The sequence below is a fragment of the Pelophylax lessonae genome, assembly GCF_965119305.1.
Source record: "Pelophylax lessonae genome assembly, chromosome: 6".
Classification (NCBI taxonomy): domain Eukaryota; kingdom Metazoa; phylum Chordata; class Amphibia; order Anura; family Ranidae; genus Pelophylax; species Pelophylax lessonae.
Genome location: NC_138773.1, coordinates 238,339,214 through 238,359,485, shown reverse-complemented (window position 1 = coordinate 238,359,485; position 20,272 = coordinate 238,339,214). Strand labels below are relative to the sequence as shown.

The 20,272-nt window shown below is 45.2% G+C and overlaps 1 protein-coding gene across 1 annotated transcript in view; it reads right to left on the bottom strand.

Moving 5' to 3' along the window:
* Positions 1 to 20,272, bottom strand: part of CWC22 (CWC22 spliceosome associated protein homolog) — a 210,619-nt gene that overhangs the window by 118,779 nt on the left and 71,568 nt on the right. The window contains exon 8 of the mRNA XM_082260918.1: positions 13,499 to 13,634. Coding sequence (XP_082117044.1) covers positions 13,499 to 13,634 — 136 coding nt within the window. The remainder of the gene's footprint in view (positions 1 to 13,498; positions 13,635 to 20,272) is intronic.

Genomic DNA, 20,272 nt, shown 5'->3' with positions numbered 1-20,272 from the left:
AGGTGAAAGGTGTAGGAATTACAACAGTTTGTATATGTGCCTCCCACTTTTTAAGGAACCAAAAGTAATGGGACAATTGGCTGCTCAGCTGTTTCATGATCAGGTGTGCGTTATTCCCTCATTATCCCATTTACAAGGAGCATATAAAAAGGTCCAGTGTTCATTTCAAGTGTGCTATTTGCATTTGGAATCTGTTGCTGTCAACTCTCAATACGAGATCCAAAGAGCTGTTACTATCAGTGAAGCAAGCCATCATTCGGCTGAAAAAACAAAACAAACCATCAGAGAGATAGCAAAAACATTAAGCCAAATCAACTCTTTGGAACATCCTTAAAAAGAAAGAACGCACCGGTGATCTCAGCAACACCAAAAGATCCGGAAGACCACGGAAAACAACTGTGGTGGGTGACCGAAGAATTCTTTCCCTGGTGAAGAAAACACCTTTCACAACAGTTGGCCAGATCAAGAACACTCTCCAGGAGGTAGGTGTATGTGTGTCAAAGTCAACAATCAAGAGAAGACTTCACCAGAGTGAATACAGAGGCTTCACCACAAGATGTAAACCATTGGTGAGCCTCAAAAAACAGGAAGGCCAAATTAGAGTTTGCCAAACATCATCTAAAAAAGCCTTCACAGTTCTGGAACAACATCCTATGGACAGATGAGACCAAGATCAACTTGTACCAGAGTGATGGGAAGAGAAGAGTATGGAGAAGGAAAGGAACTGCTCATGATCCAAAGCATACCACCTCATCAGTGAAGCATGGTGGTGGTAGTGTTATGGCGTGGGCATGTATGGCTGCCAATGGAACTGGTTCTCTTGCATTTATTGATGATGTGACTGCTGACAAAAGCAGCAGGATGAATTCTGAAGTGTTTCGGGCAATATTATCTGCTCATATTTAGCCAAATGCTTCAGAACTCATTGGACGGCGCTTCAAAGTGCAGATGGACAATGACCCGAAGCATACTGCGAAACCAACCAAAGAGGTTTTAGGGGAAAGAAGTGGAATGTTATGCAATGGCCAGTCAATCATCAGACCTGAATCTGATTAGGCATGCATTTCACTTGCTGAAGACAAAACTGCAGGGAAAATGCCCCAAGAACAAGCAGGAACTTAAAGTTGCAGTAGAGGCCTTGCAAAGCATACCCAGGGATGAAACCCAGCGTCTGGGATGTCTATGCATTCCAGACTTCAGGCTGTAATTGACTGCAAAAGGATTTGCAAACCAAGTATTGTCAAGATATGAAAATATATGAAGAGCATATCGTTAGTCAAAGAGTCCCCTTTAATATACTAAAAAAATATATTCTTCTTAATGCTTAGAATTCTAGTTGGTATGTTTTAAATACTGTGTCTCACGTTGTCCCAGAGGATATGAAATGTTCTGCCAAAAATGATAAAGTTCCCGGAAAGAAATGTTTATGAAAATAAGCCCTTATTACAGTAAAATTTTATTTTCCCTAACATATTCAATCTTTTTTAATTGTCAGACTAACCTGTCATTACGCCCTTGCTGGGTCAAGATGACCCGATGTGTAATTGGGATTTTCCACAAGGAATGCATTGTCATCCGCCTAGACTGTATTGTGAAATCTTGTGAAACCTTGTGTAATCTGTAACTTGGGCTTGTGGCCGTTTATGTACTATAAAAACTGTAACCAAAATGTAATCTGGGTCACATTATCTGTTGGAAGATGTGGACCCGCTATATGGCGTATACTCTGAAGTAAACATATGGAGATGAATGCAAACCTGATTGGCGTAGATGTCCTTTATTTCAAGGCTTAACTTAACAGTATTAAAAAGTGAAAGTTTGATTTATGATTGTTAATCTGTCCCATTACTTTTGGTCCCTTAAAAAGTGGGAGGCACATATACAAACCGTTGTAATTCCTACACCGTTCACCTGATTTGGATGTAAAAAGCCTCAAATTGATGCTGAAAGTCTGCATCTTGTTTGTTTCATTTCAAATCCACTGTGGTGGTGTATAGAGCCAAAAAGATTAGAATTGTGTCAATGTCACAATATTTATGGACCGGACTGTATATATAGCACACAAACTGCTGAATGCAAGAGTATGGAAATGCTATGTCAAAAGTACAGCAGGCTGAAAAAAATTGAATGGAGCCAAGATAATGGTCCAGTTCTCATATGTTGAAATCAGGCATTGCACTGCTATGCTAAACTGCTCATGTGTGGACAAGCCCTAAAGGCCATCTACTTACAGAAAAATAAATCCGTTCCTAATGTCAAGTGTGCTGTGTAATCAAACAGCATGGAGGTTTTCTCAGCCCCCTGTATTCAGAAAGAGCCTAAGAAAATAATGCTTGCTCTATGCAAATTAGCAGCTTTGTGTAAGCAGTAAGAATACAGTTGGGGAGATTTACTAAAACTGGAGAGTGCCAAATCTGGTGCAGCTCTGCATAGAAACCAATCCGCTTCCAGGTTTAATTGTCAAAGCTTAATTGAACATAGAGAAGTTGGAAGCTAATTAGCTACCATGCACAGCTGCCCCAATTTTTGCACTCTCCAGTTTTAGTAAACCAACCCCAGTGTTTTTATTTTTTTGTCAGCAAACACCTAGCATGGTACATCGAGGCATAACAGTTTCACACTTGAAAACTAGACCCTTTATTAACCCCAAACCCTATCCTTAGACCTAATCCTCTAATCCTAAAATTAACCTAACCATTATTACCTGTATGGTTGCATCAAACCTACTACAAAAAGTAAGTACTAGGCTAATTTTCCTTTTTTTTGCTTTCTTAAAAAAGCCAAGCACAGAAATGTTTGTGCTACACAGTCGGGTGCCATTACATCCATGTTCAAACAATGCAGAGTACCAAGTAGCCCTTGGCTTGAACTGACTGGCTCCCACATTATTGTGTATAGAAACCTTAAAAATAAACTTTTTTGCCATCATTTGGTATGTTAAATATACAAGTTAACCACTTACCGCATATCGACGTAGGGCTACGTCGGTAAACTTTGCGGGCTTATACCGGGATGATGCCTCTAGCTAGAGACATCATCCCGGTACCGTGGTTTGAAGCGGACGGTCGGCTTTCCGTCGGTAATGACCGATGCGGCTCGGGAGCCGCTCGATCGTTACCCGGGGGGGCGGGAGGGGACGTCCCCCCCCTCCCACCGCCTTCCGTGGTTTTGCTCGGGGCTCCCATCCCACCGGGAGCCCCGAGCACCCAGCCAGGCACGTCCGCCGGCTGGATGGAGTCCCGATGAATGCCGGAAACGGCATCAATCGGGTCTCCGATGACGTAACCCGGAGGCGGCGTCCATGACGTCACTTCCGGGTTACTGTGCAGCAAAAGGCGGCAGATTTAAAAAACGGCTGTATGCAAAAATGCCGTTTTCGGCGTTTTGCATACAGGGAAGTGTAGTGGAGGGGTCTCGGGTCTTTTAGACCCTCGATCCCTCCATAAAGTGTACCTGTCACACATTGCTGTCACAAGGGATGTTTACATTGCTTGTGACAGCAATAAAAGTGATCAGATTTTTTTTTTTTAAAAAAACATGTAAAAGTTGAAAAAAAACAAAAAATAAATAGGAAAAAAAAAAAATTTAGCCGCCCGCGTCAGCTCACGCACAAAAAAAAACCGTATACGCAAGTCGAGCCGCGAATGAAATCGCTGTTCAAACCCCACATGTGAGGTATCGCCGCGATCGCCAGAGCGTGGGCAATAATTTTAAAAAAAGAGCTACACTCTACCTCTAAACTGGTAATCGTTAAATAAATTTAAAGCGTCGCAGATTGAGATCTCTATTGACCGTAGTTTGTCGCCATCCCACGGGGGGGGGGGGGGGGCGCAATTTTAAACCGTAACATGTTGGGTATCTATTTACTCGGCGTGACATCATCTTTCACAATATACAAAAAAATGGGCTAACTTTACTGTTTAGTATTTTTTAAATGCAGTGAAATGTGATTTTTCTAATTTTTTCCAAAAAAATGGCGTTTTAAAGAACACTGCGCAAATACCGCGTGACAAAATTTTTTGCAATGACCGACATTTTATTCTCCAGAGTCTTTGCTAAAAAAATATATATAATGTTTGGGGGTTCCAAGTAGTTTTCTAGGAAAAAAATGGATTTTTCTAAGATCTTACCGTAAAATCCTTTTCTCTTAAGCTCATTGACAGACGTAGTCTTCTTGATTCTCAAGAGCTGGGTTATGTTGTCTCCCCGCAGGAGTAGGACTAGGCAGAAAGAAAACGTTCTGGCTCCACCTTAGGGGCAGTCCCTGAGGGTATATCCTCCCTCTCTCTGCTACAGGGAATCAGTTCTGTTTTAAAGCAGTACAGAGAATTTAACCCAACCCAACTCAATGATAGAGGGGCGGGTACTACGTCTGTCAATGAGCTTAAGAGAAAAGGATTTTACGGTAAGATCTTACAAAAATCCATTTTTCTCTATCGCTCATTGACAGACGTAGTCTTCTTGATTCTCAAGAGCTGGGACATCCAGAAGCAGTGCCACAAAATGAGGGGTGGGATTGACAGAATCAAAATCCAATCTAGAAGGCCCAACCGGAGCCAACCAGAAGTATCAAAGGACTCATCTAGAAAACAGATGAGACCTACCCCACAAATCCTCGAGGTAGACCAACAGTCTCCTCAAACAGTGGCCTGCAGGAACCTTGCGGCCAGAAGAGGCATCTGACGATGCCATCACATAAACCTTATACAATATTGTAAAGGTATGAACCGACTACTAAACAGTCGCCTTGAAAACCTGAACCACTGACGCCTGCTGGCGGAAGGTCCAGGAAACTCTAAGCGCCCGAGTAGAATGCGCCTTAACAGGGAACGGGGGATCCCGACCCTTAGATAAAATAAGCCTATACCACCGTCTGTCTGATCCATCTAAAGATGGTCGCAGCAGAACAGGCAACCCCTTCTTAGGGCCATCCGTGATCACAAACAGTGAATCCGTCTTACAAATTGAATCCGTAGTATTCAAGTATATCCTGATCGCCCAAACTACATCCACGGAATGCCATGCAAATTCTCGAGGATGATTGGGCTAAGGACATAGGAAGGACAATACACTGTCCTTATTCAATGAAACTTTGAAACCACCTTAGAAGGAAGGATGGATTCGGATGAAGAACAACCTTATCCCTATGAACCACCAGATCTGGGGAACAACAGGATAATGCAGCCAGTTCTGACACCCTGCGTGCAGAAGTGATAGCCACCAAGAAGACCACCTTCTGGGATAAAGTAAGCAAGGGAATCTCCCTGATATTTTCAAAGGGAGGTGTCTGAAGAACCGACAGCACCAAATTAAGATCCCAGGATGGTAACGGCGCGTGCACTGGCAGAGCCAGGTGTCGCACCCCCTGGATGAAATTCCGCACCAAGGAATGAGTAGACAAAAGCTTCTGAAAGAAGATAGCAAATGCTGAAACCAGACCCTTGATAACACTCAAGGCCAGCTTCTGCTCAACTCCCTGTTGCAGAAAAGCCAATATTCGGACTACCGAATAAAGATCTAGATGGAACCCAAGGGATTCACATCACACAATATAAGACTTCCATGTACGATGATAATCTTTCTGGAAGTCGCTTTCCTTGTTTTAACTAGAGTAGGAATAACTGAAGCTGACAATCCCTTGTCCTTCAGCACCTGGGTCTCAATAACCAGGCCGTTTAAAACCAGCGATCGTAAAGCAGGATGGAAGATCGGTCCCTGAGACAGTAGATCCTCCCTGAGAGGAAGTCTCCACGGGACGTCCGCCATCAGTCTGACCAAGTCGGCGTAACAAGCTCGACGAGGCCAGTCCGGAGCTGCCAGGATTACTGGAATTCCTTCCTCCTCTATCTTGCGAAGAAGTCTTGGCAGTAACGCGAGAGGAGGGAAGGCATATATTAGCTGGTATTGCCCCCACGGGGCGATCAGTGCATCTGCGGTTTCTGCTAGAGGATCGCGGGAGCGAGCCACGAATCTCTGAACTTTCCTGTTGAATCGAGATGCCAACAGATCCATATCCGGGGTGCCCCATCGTAGGCACAACTGGTGGAAAAACTTCTGGATGGAGGGACCATTCCCCCTGATCCAGAGTCTGACGGCTGAGATAATCTGCCTGCCAATTCTCCACCCCCGGAATGAAAACCGCAGAGATTGCTGGAACAAATCGCTCCGCCCAGCGAAGAATGCAAGCCACTTCTTTGGCCGCTCGGACACTCTTGGTGCCCCCCTGGTGATTGACATAAGCCACGGCCGTGGCGTTGTCCGACTGAATCCGAACCGGGCTGCCCTGGAGCTGCTCGGTCCAGTGAATCAGACAAAGTCTGATCGCTCTCAGTTCCAATACATTTATCGGTAACCTGGATTCTTCCGGGGACCAAAGTCCCTGGACAGATAACTGACCGAGAATTCCTCCCCATCCGGATAGACTGGCATCCGTGGTCACTGTCGTCCAATATATTGGCAGAAATGACTTTCCCTGGCTGAGCATCGGAGACCGAAGCCACCAGACCAGAGACTCTCTGGTCTGTTTGCTCAATCGGATCTGATTGTCCAGGGATTCCGGATTCCGATTCCATCTGAGAGGAATCTCTTGCTGAAGAATTCGGGTATGGGACTGGGCAAATGGGACTGCTTCGAAGGAAGCCACCATCAACCCCAGACCCCTCATGCAAGTCCGAAGGGAAGACCAGCTGTTGGTGGACTGCTGATTGAATCTTTCGGAGTTTCCCTACCGGAAGAAAAACTCTTGTCCTGACTGTGTCTAGAATTAGACCCAGATATTCGAGCCTCTGGGTGGGAACCAGAAATGACTTTTGCTGGTTCACCAGCCACCCGAATTCCTGTAAAGAAATCATAGTAATTTCTATGTTTTGTAGCAAGGTCTGAGGAGACTCTGCATGAAGCAGAAGATCGTCTAGGTAACCTAGAATCGATATGCCTCTTTGGCGCAGAAGTGCCAACATTGGGGCCAACACCTTCGTGAAGACCAGCGGAGCCGTGGCGAGACCGAAAGGTAACGCCACAAACTGATAGTGGTTCTCTTCTACGGAAAAACGTAGAAACCGCTGATGTCCTGCGAAAATGGGAATGTGAAGATATGCGTCCTAGATGTCTATGGACGCTAGGACATCCCCTGAATGCAGAAAGGCTGCTACTGTGCGAATGGACTCCATTCTGAATCTTCTTATGTAGACAAAAGAATTGAGTGCCCTTAAGTCCAGAATTGGACGCACTTTGCCCTCTTTCCTGGGTATTGTAAATAGGTTTGAATAAAAACCCCTGAAAGCGTTCTGTCCAAGGAACGTGGACTACCACTCCTTGTTGTAGTAAATCTGTGACTGCTCTCCACAGATCGTCTAAACGATCCGGGGATAGTCGGCTATTGGAAGGGAAGAATCGCGCCGGTGGGAGAGATCGAAACTCGATCTTGTACCCTGACCTTATGACTTCGCAACCCCATCTGTCCGGGATTCTGGAAAGCCATGGATCCGGGAACCGGCGAAGACGTCCCCCCACCCCAGTTATGGGTGGGGGCGCACCTTCAGGCTTTGGATGGTTTATCTTCAGGTCTGGAGGGGGCGGGCCTTTGCTTGCCCGACCAACGACCCCTGACGCCTCCTGCAGGAGCTTTGGAGGACTTAATTTTTTCACCCGCGGGACGAAAAAAAAAAACCTCTTGTGAGCAGAAAAAGAAGGCCCTCGTCTTTGACGAGTTCCTTTACCTTTAGAATTTTTGCGGTAAAAAGGTGCTCTTTCCACCCGTGAGATCCTTAATGATCTCACCTAAGTTGGCTCCAAATAGACGCTCTCCTGAAAAGGGGATATTAGCCAATGCTTTTTTGGAACCTTGGTCGGCTAACCAACCTTTTAGCCACAGTGTACGCTTGAGAACCACCGCTGAGACAGATGCTCGCGCCAATAATGAAGTGGCGTCTAACGCCGCATCACACACAAACTGTAACCCCTGTATCATCTGTTCCAACAAATCTGATACCGCCTGAGGGACCTCTTCTAGGTCCCGGCGTAACCACTTGGTCCATACAGTTACAGCCTGCGAAACCAGACCAATAGCAATTATTGGTCTGAAAGCTGATCCAATCAAGGTAAACATGGTGCGAGACATAGCTTCTATCTTGCGATCCACTGGATCTTTAAAAGACGGAGCGTCTTCTAGAGGAATAACCGTGGCTTTATTCAATCTAGCAATTGGTGAATCCACCACAGGTGGTTCTGTCCATTTCTTAATGAGGGTTTCCTCAAACGGATAACGCCTGTTAATGCGTTTAGAAATAGTAGAAATGCGTTTTGGCAGACTCCATTCTTCTTTGATTGGATTGCCAAAACATTTGGGCAATGGAAAAAACCTTCGCCACTAGATGCGTTTTTAGTCCCAAAAGGGATTTCAGTTTCAGCTATTTCTGACGGAATACCCTGTAATCTTAAGGTCTCTTGAACAGATACCCTGAGTGCGTTTACCAACGCTTCCTCTCTGGCTATGGCTGATGCCGAAACATCCTCCTCACTGTCTGAAAAGACAGTACACGAGACACCAATACCAGATGAAGTACCTGCAACTGCAGAAATAGGCTCAGAGTCTGAATCCGAGGTTTCAGATAATAAGGGGTTAGGCGGGGGTCGCTTACTTGCGCCCTGTCCCTGACAAGCCACTTCCACCCGGGACACAAGCTTCCATAATAGCGGACAATGATTTAATCGTCAGTGGGGTGCTGGAGGATCCCGCAGACCCCTCGAGGGGATCCGGAGGAGATACATGAGTGGCAGGGTCCATGATAATTCAGGACACCTTTGCCAGAAAACACAAAAAAACTCTTTTTTACTTTTTTTTTTTTTAAATAAAAAATACCTCTTTTTTTTTTTTTTTTTTAATTTTTTTTTTTTTTTTTTATGTGTCTCCCCCTAGCGCAATAGCGCCCCTCAGAGTACCTGCTTCTCGATCCCACAGAGAGAGAGAGGGACCCCCAAGGCTCACCAACCGATGCAGTGAAGTTTCCAACCAACTGCAGTCAGCGTCTGTCTTTACAGACTGGAAGGAGCTGTTGCTTTTTCCTGGGTAGAAGGACGTGGCTCCGCCCCCTGTGTACGCCTTCCGGCGTTCCCAGCTCTCCACGAGGTAGCTGGGCTCATGAAACATGGCCGCCCCCATATAGGAGACATTAGACTCCAAAAACATGGCGGCCGGCGTGACCTGAGGACATGCATGCACCTGGTCTACGGCAAAATGGCGGCGGACCGCCGAAATCGTTATCCCAGCACATCCACCTGCATCTCTGCTAAGAGGCGATATATGGATACACTACACATAAGGTAGGATTATACCTCCTATGTCTGCTGTAATGTTACAGTCTGCTGGGTAGAGTGTTAGCTCTTAAACCAAGTCCATTTCCCACAAACACATGCTGTATTACAAGGGGGACTTGTAAGTATCAGATATATACTGACCATATATGGAGGGGCCCATAATACATACTGCCTCATAACGAGGAAAAAAGGGGACGTTTACTCACCATACCGAACCGACAGGCACCCTCTCTTCACAATACCCTCTCCACCGGGGTGGGGGTTTGTGGACCACTCCGGACGCCTCGACTCTCTGGTACCTGGCGTCCAAGCGAGACTTTTAACTCGCAAAGTCAGTCCCTTCACTGGGACTCCGTCGCGGCCGACCCAGCGCGGAGCTCTGGTCTGCACGCGCTCGTAGGCAGAAACCGGGGTGACCACTGGATCTCAACATCCAGCCCGTCGCCCGGCCCCGCATACTTACTTGAATATGTCGCGGCCGACCAAGCGCAATGCAATGGTCTGCGCGCGCTCGTAGGCCGGCTGGGGTGACCACTAGTGTCGCCCAGTCCGGCGTTTTTTGCTTGAAGATCTCACAGGAAAAACACTGGAGAAAAAACTACCTAAAAAATATTTCTTCTAAAGAAAAAATCTTGCCAGGACCAAAAAGATCCCAGCAAGGAGCTTAGGTCCTTACTCCTGACTAGACAGAAAAAAACTGATTCCCTGTAGCAGAGAGAGGGAGGATATACCCTCAGGGACTGCCCCTAAGGTGGAGCCAGAACGTTTTGTCTTTCTGCCTAGTCCTACTCCTGCGGAGACAACATAACCCAGCTCTTGAGAATCAAGAAGACTACGTCTGTCAATGAGCGATAGAGAAATACTGGTTTTAACTTGTAAACAAAAAGTGTCCGAAATAGGGCTGGGGCTTAAGTGGTTAAAGTGTTTTGCTATATCTGTTCTTTACGTAAAAAAAAATAGCTGATCCAGTGAGCGGAAAACTTCCTATGCTTCACTGCTATCAGTTAGCATTGTTTTGGGTTCTGTCTGTGAACTACAAAACATCTTCCCCATAGAGGAGATGGGGAAGTGTTCCATAGTCATACATGCTTCCTGTCCTAAGGTGACAATGCTGAACCTCTATACTGAGAGAGCGCTGTCGTCCTAGTACAGAAAGTGTGTTACTGGCAGTATCACGTGAAAAAGTGTTTATAAAAAAAAAAAAACAATGCAGTTGCCAGCAAAAAAAAAAAAAAAAAAAGGTAGAGGGGAAAACCACTTACTAAACCATGTAGGACTTTTAAAGAATGTTATCGGTGAGGTAACACACTGAAGAATATTTGTTAAACTAGGAAATAACTATTACACATGACTAAAACACTAGTATGGCCAAAAGGCCCTACAATTAATAAAAACATTACAAATGGTAATAAGACACAAAGAATTATAAACAGTTTGACATAAGTTAATAATGAAGGTTCCAGATATTATGTTTCAATGTGTTTCGCAGAGGAAATCTGCTTCTTCAGGGAACTTCTATATATCTCAACTATATGAATAGATTAGCATTGTTCATTCACAGCAACTCAGAGAGAGGGAAGCCGCATTCATAGGCCACTTTGCCTTGCCCCCTGACAAAATGTAAGGGGCGGTCAGGAGGGCACAGGCCCACTCAGCGAGGAAAGGGCCCCCCCCCCCCCCCAACAAGCCCACTGTGACCTCCAAAACTTTAACCACTTGCCTTCTGTGCACTTAAACACCCTTCCCATCCAGGCCAATTTTCAGCTTTCAGCGCTGTCACATTTTGAATGACAATTGCGCGGTCATGCTACACTGTACCCATATGAAATTATCATTTTTTTCACACAAATAGAGCTTTCTTTTGGTGGTATGTAATCACCTCTGGGTTTTTTATTTTTTACAAAAAAAAAAGAATAAAGACAGAAAATTTAGAAAAAAAAAAAAAGTTTTTCTTATTTTCTGCGAGTAAATTTTGAAAATAAATTTTTCTCCTTCACTGATGTGTGCTGATGAGGCGGCACTGATAGGCTGCACTGATGGGCACTGATGAGGTGGCACTTATGAGGAGGTACTAATATGCCGCACTGATGAGCACTGATAGGCGGCACTGATGAGCACTGATAGGCGGCACTGCTGGGCACAGAGGTGGCACTGCTGGGCACTGACAGGTGGCACTGCTGGGTGGCACTGATAGGCGGCACTGATTGGCACTGATAGGCGGCACTGATGGGCACTGGACACTGACGGGTGGCACTGATGAGCGGCACTGATGGGCAGCACCATCAGTGCCCACACTCAGTGCCCATAGTGCTGCCAGTCAGTGCTCATCAGTGCCTAGATGAGCAGGCACTGATGGGCACTGACTAGCAGCACTATGGGCACTGATTGTGGGCATTGATGGGGGGCACTGATGTCGGGCACTGTGGGCACTGATGGGGGGGCACTGTGTGTGTATTTTTACCTTTAGTAATCAGGGCACTGGTGATCGGTGCCCTGATTACATTCTCCTGTGTCCCCGGCGCTGTGAGGCTCCCCCTCCTTCCTCACACTGCAGTCTCTGTGTGAGGAAGGAGCACCGGCGATGAGAGATGATCTCATATGTTTACATATGAGATCATCGCTCATTGGACAGCCCGATCACGTGGTGAATGGCCGCTGTGATTGGCCATTCACCACGATCTTTTATCGGCCGTGTCCAAGGGACACGGCCAACACAGATTTTCCCCGCAGCGCGCTCGCGGGAGCGCGCTGGGGGCGTGCCACTGGGAGGCCGTTTAAAAACGGCCTCCCGAAAATTCAAGTCCGCGCTGCAGCCGTATATAGGCTGTAGCGCGGATGGGGGGTGGTTAAGAGCCGCCGTGCTCAGAGACATTCGCTGCAGCAATGCCTCTAATGCGGCTGCCACATTTAAGAACTAGTAAGTTGCAATATACACTGCTCAAAAAAATTAAAGGAACACTTTGAAAACACATCAGATCTCATGCTGGATACCTATACTGATATGGACTGACATGGATATGGTAACGTGTTAGGATTGAAAGCATGCCACATCGTTTGATGGAAATGAAAATTATCAACCTACAGAGGGCTGAAAGACACCCTGAAAATCAAAGTGAAAAGATTATGCAGCAGGCTAGTCCATTTTGCTGAAATTTCACTGCAAATTTCACTAAACATAATGTCCGAGAGGGGTTCTATTGGATTTAGGTCAGGCAAGCGTGGGGGCCATTCAATGGTATCAATTCCTTTATCCTCCAGGAACTGGCTGCATATTCTTGCCACATAAAGGCCGGAAATTGTCGTGCACCAGGAGGAACCACTGCACCAGCGTAGGATCGGACAATAGGTCCAAGGAATTAGTCCCGATACCTAATGGCAGTCAGGGTGCCTTTGGCCCTGTTCAGCTATCCTAGCATAAATGCCTGTCTCCTAGATTCTCTTTCATGCTCTTGAGACCCAGAAAACTTTCTGGCAATGGCACGTATTGATGTGCCATCCTGGAGGAGTTGGGACTGCCTGTGCCAAATCTATAGGATCCAGGTATCGCCTCATGCTACTAGTAGTGACAATGACCTGAGCCAAACACAAAACTAGTGAAACAGTCAGAAAAGATTAGTAGGAAACAAAATGGCAGTGACCTCCACCTGTAAAACCATTTCTGTTTTGGAGGCAATCTCATGGTTTCTCATCTTCATTAACACCAAACCAGCTGAAACGGATTAACAACCCCCTCTGGCTATCTAACTGACAAGATCAATATTTCTGGAGTTTAATTGACTTGATGCTATACTCTGAATAAAAAATGTTCCTTTCATTTTATTTTAGCAGTGTATTACATTTCTTTTTTGACTTAGATAAAACGTTATTGTTTGTAAGTTTGATGCAAGTGATGTTTGCTTCAAACCACACTCACACAAAAATCCAAATGACAAAAAAAAAAAAAAAAAATTCCAAATACACATACAAACTAAAATTTAACTTTTCAGTTCTGAAATAACCACCTTTCACACATTAATGTATTCAAGCGGTTCTTGTGGTAGACGCTCACAATGATACTCAGTGTCTGTGGCACAGAAAAACAATGTCTTGTTCAGGCTAAAGTTCACCTCTTTCCAAGGATTAATATTAATGAGGAAAGTAATGTACCATCAAACAGCCAAGACGCAATACAGCAGACACTTACCATTTATACCTCTGGGTGTTACTTGAGTTAGCTTAAGGCCACCCTCCTTTATAAAACCAATAGACACTTCAACACTGTCATCTGTAGGTCGCTCCAGCAGCAAGGTCAGCATTTCCAGTGCCAATACCTCATGGGCCTAGCACAATAAAAATAGAAACATGGTTATTCAAAATAACCAACTGTATCAAATCAGATCATAAAGTGACATTATAGCCAGTTTTTATTATGATGCAATATATATTAAATAATATTAGAAAGAGATACAACATTACATCAGAGAGATTACAGGAGAGGAGATACCCAATGATTCACGGGCATGCCTATTACATAAAACAAATAGTACAAAAAAAACAATATAAAAAGAACCTCAGTACCACATTTTTTAAATGCAGCAAAGGGAATAATACCTAAAAGAATGGTTTGAAAGAATAGATTATTTTTATAAAATTGAATATCTCTGTAGTAGAGAAGAGGGTCAGGTGGAAGGATTAAGTGTGTGCAACAGCGGTGATACATCCAGGTCGTTTGTCTACACCTATCATCAGTATTTTTGATACCTGCTCATTGTGCTCTTGTGTGAGAACACCTGAGCCACTTTATTTGGTGAGTTGCCACTTCTACTGACCCCTCGGTGTGACACTTGGTGGTGGTTGAAAAGGTGATCCAGTAGTAACATCACTCATTCCTGGACGGTCTATGGACTTTTAAAGGACTTTTATACCCTTATTAGAGTGTTTTAGTAACACCCCTTTATTCATGGTTATATTGTTTTATGCATCCCAAGAGTTATATCCGAGTGACTTTTTGCGCTACTATTCTTTTTATTTATGTTTTTCCAATATGTATCGTTATTTGGTGAAGTAGCAGCAGTCTGTATATTTTAGCAGTTAACGAACTGACTCCTCCAATAAGCGCAGAGATATCCTGCTTGACAAATTTGTGTCCAGATATATAATATATATATATATATATATATATATATATATATATACACATATACACACACTCTCTATAACTCCTATAATGCATACATACATACATAATATACACACACACATACATATATATATATATATATATATACATACACATACATACATACACATATATACATACATACATACACACACTATTACCAAAAGTATTGTCAGTACATAGGGTTCGATATTGAGTTGGCCCACCCTTTGCAGCTATAACAAGCTTCAACTCTTCTGGGAAGGCTGTCCACAAGGTTTAGGAGTGTGTCTATGGGAAAGTTTGACCATTCTTTCAAATGCGCATTTGTGAGGTTAGGCACTGATGTTGGAAAGAAGGCCTGGCTCGCAGTTTCCGCACTGAATTCATCCCGAAGGTGTTCTATTGGGTTGAGATCAGGACTCTGTGCAAGCCAGTCAAGTTTCTTGTTTTTCAGGGGTTGGGCCTGGCCACTAAGTTCCAGTGAAGGGAACTCTTTAAGGCGTCAGCAAACGAACACATTTTGGACAATTTCATGCTCTCAACTTTACAGGAACAGTTTGGGGTTGGTCCTTCGTGTTCCAACATGACTGTGCACCAGTGCACAAAAAGCAAGGTTCAAGAAGACATGGATGAGCGAGTTTGGGGTGGAGGAACTTAAATGCCCTGCACAGAGTCCTGACCTCAACCTGATAGAACAGAGAGTTGAAGCTGTTATAGCTGCAAAGGGTGGGCCAAATCAATAATGAACCCTACGGACTAAGACAGGGATGCCATTAAAGTGTGTGTGTGTGTGTATGTGTGTGTATATATATATGTATATATTCTAGAAAGATGTCCCTGGCGTGGAATGTAGTATACAGGAAAACAAAATTTCTTATTAATGTTATTTTCAATTTGAAAGCTATAAAAAGGGGGGTCGTGGTGTCCGGCGAAGAAGATGGCCGCTTAAGCCAGGTGCTCCGCTCGGCCACCAGCAACTTACAGTGACCTCCGTCACACGCACACCGCCTTGATCGCCATGCCACGTCGCAAAAAGAAGACCCACAGCTAAACAAGCTGGAAGGATTCTTCATCTCGCCTGCCGCGGGAGTCTGGCAAGATGGCGGTGGCCCGACACAGCCTCCACCACAAGGCGCCGGCGGGACATGCTCAATGGAGCGGGATTGAGGCAGGTAGGCAATCCAGACAGTGGAGGTTCCTCTGGCTCCTCTTCCCCTGCTTCTCCCTCATCCAGAAGCCCAGTGAAAGCTAAACCCCGTTAGGACTCACCCCCTAGGCCTGGGCATGAGTATACCATGGAGCAAGTCCCAGAAAAGCACTCCCATATAGACTCCATACACAAACTGCAGGACCCTATGGATGCCTTCCCTACAGGGGGACAGCCTGTCTCAGATACAGAGCTTAAAAGAATGCTGCTGTCATTGCAATCTTCCATTCAATCAGACATGATGAACTGTCTGCAGCAATTTAGGCAAGATGTGCACATACTGGGGGACAGGGTGGATGCTGCGGAATCTTCCATGAGCAAATATACATTTATTACAATACGCACTCTGAAAACATCTCATGGCTAAAAAGGACAAAAATAGCAGACCTGGAAGACCGGTCCAGAAGGAATAACCTAAAGAAAAGCTATTATAAAAGCAAACTAGGCTACATGTTGCAATAATGCATTTGGCCCGTTCACCCTCTGACAGAAATACCAAGAATTTGTTCCCTAGAGGGACTGGCATAGTACAATACTAAAGATATACTTTTCCAACGCTTGGTGCTGCAACGAGTCTACAGCACCTACTGATTAATTTCGCTAACAAAGTAACTTACGAAGAACAAAAAAAACAAGAAAAAAAAAATTGCGTCCCTAGCAACAAATTAGAAATAAGAATCTGGCAGAATCTGAATTTTAATTCAGACGTTACAAATCCTTTTTAATCCTTTTACTGCCAAGTCTGTACGCCGTACGGACCTACAGCACTGCTTTCAGCTGGCTAGGTCTGTACACAATTTCTCTCCCTGCTATAAGCTCCTGATCACTTCAATGCCCATGAACTTATAACCGAATTGTTCAGCAGACTCTGCTGAACAATTCTATAACTCTCACACAAAGAAAGTTAGCGCTGGTGAAAGCAAATGTACCTTTAGGAGGGTTGGGCCACCTCCAGGCTCACCTACCACCTATCTATCCATTAGCTTGCATGTGCTTCCACTGTGAAGACTCTTATAAATTTACAAGAGTTAGGACTGCAGGCAATACAGGGTGCCGTGGAGTGGCCCTGCAGCTTACACATGCGTTTGCAAATGTGTGCTAACTAAACCCCTTGTTTTGACGCAAACTGTTAGACAGGGTAATTTGTTTGGTAAACAAACTGGTTAGCAAATTAAACTGGGAATTTTTATTTTTGTTTGTCTCATGTGCGTTGCTCTTCCATGTGTTCTTTGCTATGAAGGCCAGTTACAGATGGGGGCAGAGGCCATTTTCTTTGTTGAAACCTATGTAGCAACAGCAGCTAGCACACAAAGGAGAATATAAAACCCTCAGAAAGACATGTAAACAAAAAGGGCAGTGCTAAAAAGTCTAAAATGATAATGAGTGTCCAAATCAGTGCTATAACGAAATATAAATAAACGAGAGCAATAGCCACATATCAAACTATAATGAGGCTAGTCCATCTGCTAAGGATCCAGTCAAAGAAATAGTAAGTCCTTGGAGAAGCGTATCACTCAAACATTATAGTGAATATGGGGAGAAGTTCGTCTTGTTATATAGGTTAAATGAAAAGCCACCAGTGCACTGCTTATATATAAAGTCAACTCATATAGTGCTCCCCTCCACCGTGCCTATGCACTAACCAGATGTCTGGTGTATATACACCTTGAATCCTATTCAACAAGAACTGTTATCGCACCCGGAAACATTCCCACAGTCAGAACCTGGTGTCCTTAACCCTCTCGCATCCACTGCTATTTAGGATGAACAGGATAGCTGGCGGATCCACTCAAATCGTGCCCAGAGTTCAAACAGGCTGTATTTGTATTTTTAGCGAAAAAAATGGATTTTTGTAAAATCTTACCGTAAAATCCTTTTCTCTATCGCTCATCGACAGACGTAGTCCTCGGTGATACAGCACCTTCGGGTTATGTTGCCTCCACAGGAGCAGGACTAGACAGGAAATTAAAATGCTCTGGCCACACCCTAGGGGCAGTCCCAGAGGGTATATCCTCTCTCTCTCTGCCTCAGCAAATCAGTTATGTCAAAAAGCAGTCTTTAGAGATTTTAACCCAACCCAACTCCAAAACAGAGGGGCGGGGACTACGTCTGTCAATGAGCTAAGAGAAAAGGATTTTACGGTAAGATTTTACAAAAATCCATTTTTCTCTATCGCTCATTGACAGACGTAGTCCTCGGTGATACAGCACCTTCGGGACGTCCCAGAGCAGTATCACAAATGAGGGGTGGGAAAATGGAAATCAAATCCCAATCTAGAAGGCCCAACCGGTGCCAACTAGAAGTTTACAATGCTCATCCTTAATGATGAGACTCAACAAAAAAGACATTTTTCAAACAGAAAAAAACTCTCGAGGTAGACCACCGGTCTCCTCAAATTGCGGCCTGCAAAACCTTGCGGCCAAATGAGGCATCCGCCGATGCCGTCACATCAATTTTATAGAATTTTGTAAAGGTATGTACCGACGACCAGGTGGCCGCCTTACATACCTGGACCACTGACGCCTGATGGCGAAAGGCCCAGGAAGTACTGAGCGCTCGAGTGGAGTGCGCCCTAACAGGGAACGGAGGACTCTGACCCTTAATAGAATAAGCCTGTACCACCGTCTGTCTAATCCATTTGGCAATGGTCGCGGCAGATGCAGGCAAACCCTTTCTGGGGCCATCCGTGATCACAAAAAGTGAATCCGTCTTACGGAATGATTCCGTAGCTTTCAGGTATACTCTGATTGCCCGAACCACATCCAAGGAATGCAACGCATGTTCCCGATGATGCTTGGGCTGAGGACACAAGGAAGGTAGTACAATATCTTCATTCAGATGAAAATCTGAAACCACCTTAGGAAGAAAGGATGGCTTAGGATGAAGTACTACCTTATCCCTATGAATCACTAGGTATGGGGACTGGCATGATAATGCAGCCAGTTCTGACACCCTGCGAGCAGAAGTGATAGCCACCAAGAAGGCCACCTTCTGGGATAAAGTAAACAAGGGAATCTCCCTGATGTTTTCAAAGGGAGGTTTCTGTAGAACCGACAAAACTAAATTAAGATCCCAGGGCGGTAAGGGCGCGCGGACTGGTGGAGCCAGGTGTCGCACCCCCTGGATGAAATTCCGCACCAAGGACTTGGTAGCTAAAGGTTTCTGAAAGAAGATTGCTAATGCTGAAACTTGACCCTTGATGGTGCTCAAGGCTAGCTTCTGCTCAACCCCTTGTTGCAAAAAAGCCAATATTCGAGTCACCGAATAGGTACGTGGAGGAAATCCTAAAGATTCGCACCACGCAATATAAGTCTTCCATGTGTGATAATAGACCTTGCTGGAAGTCGCTTTCCTTGCTTTAATAAGGGTAGGAATGACTGAAGCTGACAAACCTCTGTCCTTCAGTACTTGGGTCTCAATGGCCAGGCCATTAAAACCAGCGACTGTAAAGCACGATGGTAAATTGGTCCTTGAGACCACAGACACTCCCTGAGACGAAGTTCCCACGGAACGTCTGCGACTAGCCTGTCCAAGTCGGCCAGGCCGGCTTGACGAGGCCAGCCTAGAATTTCTAGGACCACTGGTGCTGACTGGATCTGAACCAGGCGTCCCTAGAGCTATCTGGCCCCGACCATCCGAGAAAGTCTGGTCGTTTTCTGTTCCCACACATTTATCAGATACCTGATTGCTATCAGGAAGGGTGATCTTTTCTGGTTGAACCTCAGGGACCGAAGTCACCCGGCTAGAGGCTACTTGGCCTGTCTGGTCAACCAGATCCGATTCCTGTGGGGAATTGAGACTAATCTTAGGAAAAGGTAAAGGAAAAGATCTATTCAGGGAACGGTGACTACCGCTCCCTGTAGTACTTAAATGTTGGAAGGGAAGAATCGCACCGGTAGTAGTAGTTGATGCTCGATCTAATGTCCTGAATACCGGTGAAAACGTCCCCCACACCCTCAAACCGGGTGGGGGCGCACCTTCAGGCTGTGTACTCCTTTGCTTCGGGTATGGCTGAGTTGGTCCTCTGTTTGTCCGACCAGCCTTTCTTGAACCCTCCTGGAGGAGTCTTGCCTTTCCCGCTTGTTCCAGCCGGGCGTGCGAACCCTTTATGGGCGGTAAAGAAAGGTCCTCGCTTGTTGCGAGGTCCCTTAGCTTTAGCAGCCTGTGGCAAAAAAGTGCTCTTGCCCCCAGTGGCATCCTTAATGATTTCATCTAGGGTGGCCCCAAATAGACGATTCCCCTGAAAGGGGAGATTCGTCAAGGTCTTTTTGGAACCTAGGTCAGCTGACCAGCATTTTAACCACAGCACACGTCTGAGGATTACCGCTGACATAGAAGCATGCCCTAATAGGGGAGTAGTGTCCAAGGCTGCGTCACAGATAAACTGTAGCCCTTGTATAATCTGTTCCATCAAATCAGATGTTTCCTGGGGAATATCTTTTCCCCTAAGGTCTTGGCGTACCAATCTCGCCCATTCCGTAAGTGTCTGGGAAACTAGACCAATAACAATTACTGGTCTAAATGCTGACCCTATCAGAGAGAAGATGGTGCGGGACTCTGCTTCCATCTTTCGATCCACCGGATCCTTAAAGGACGAAGTGTCCTCCACT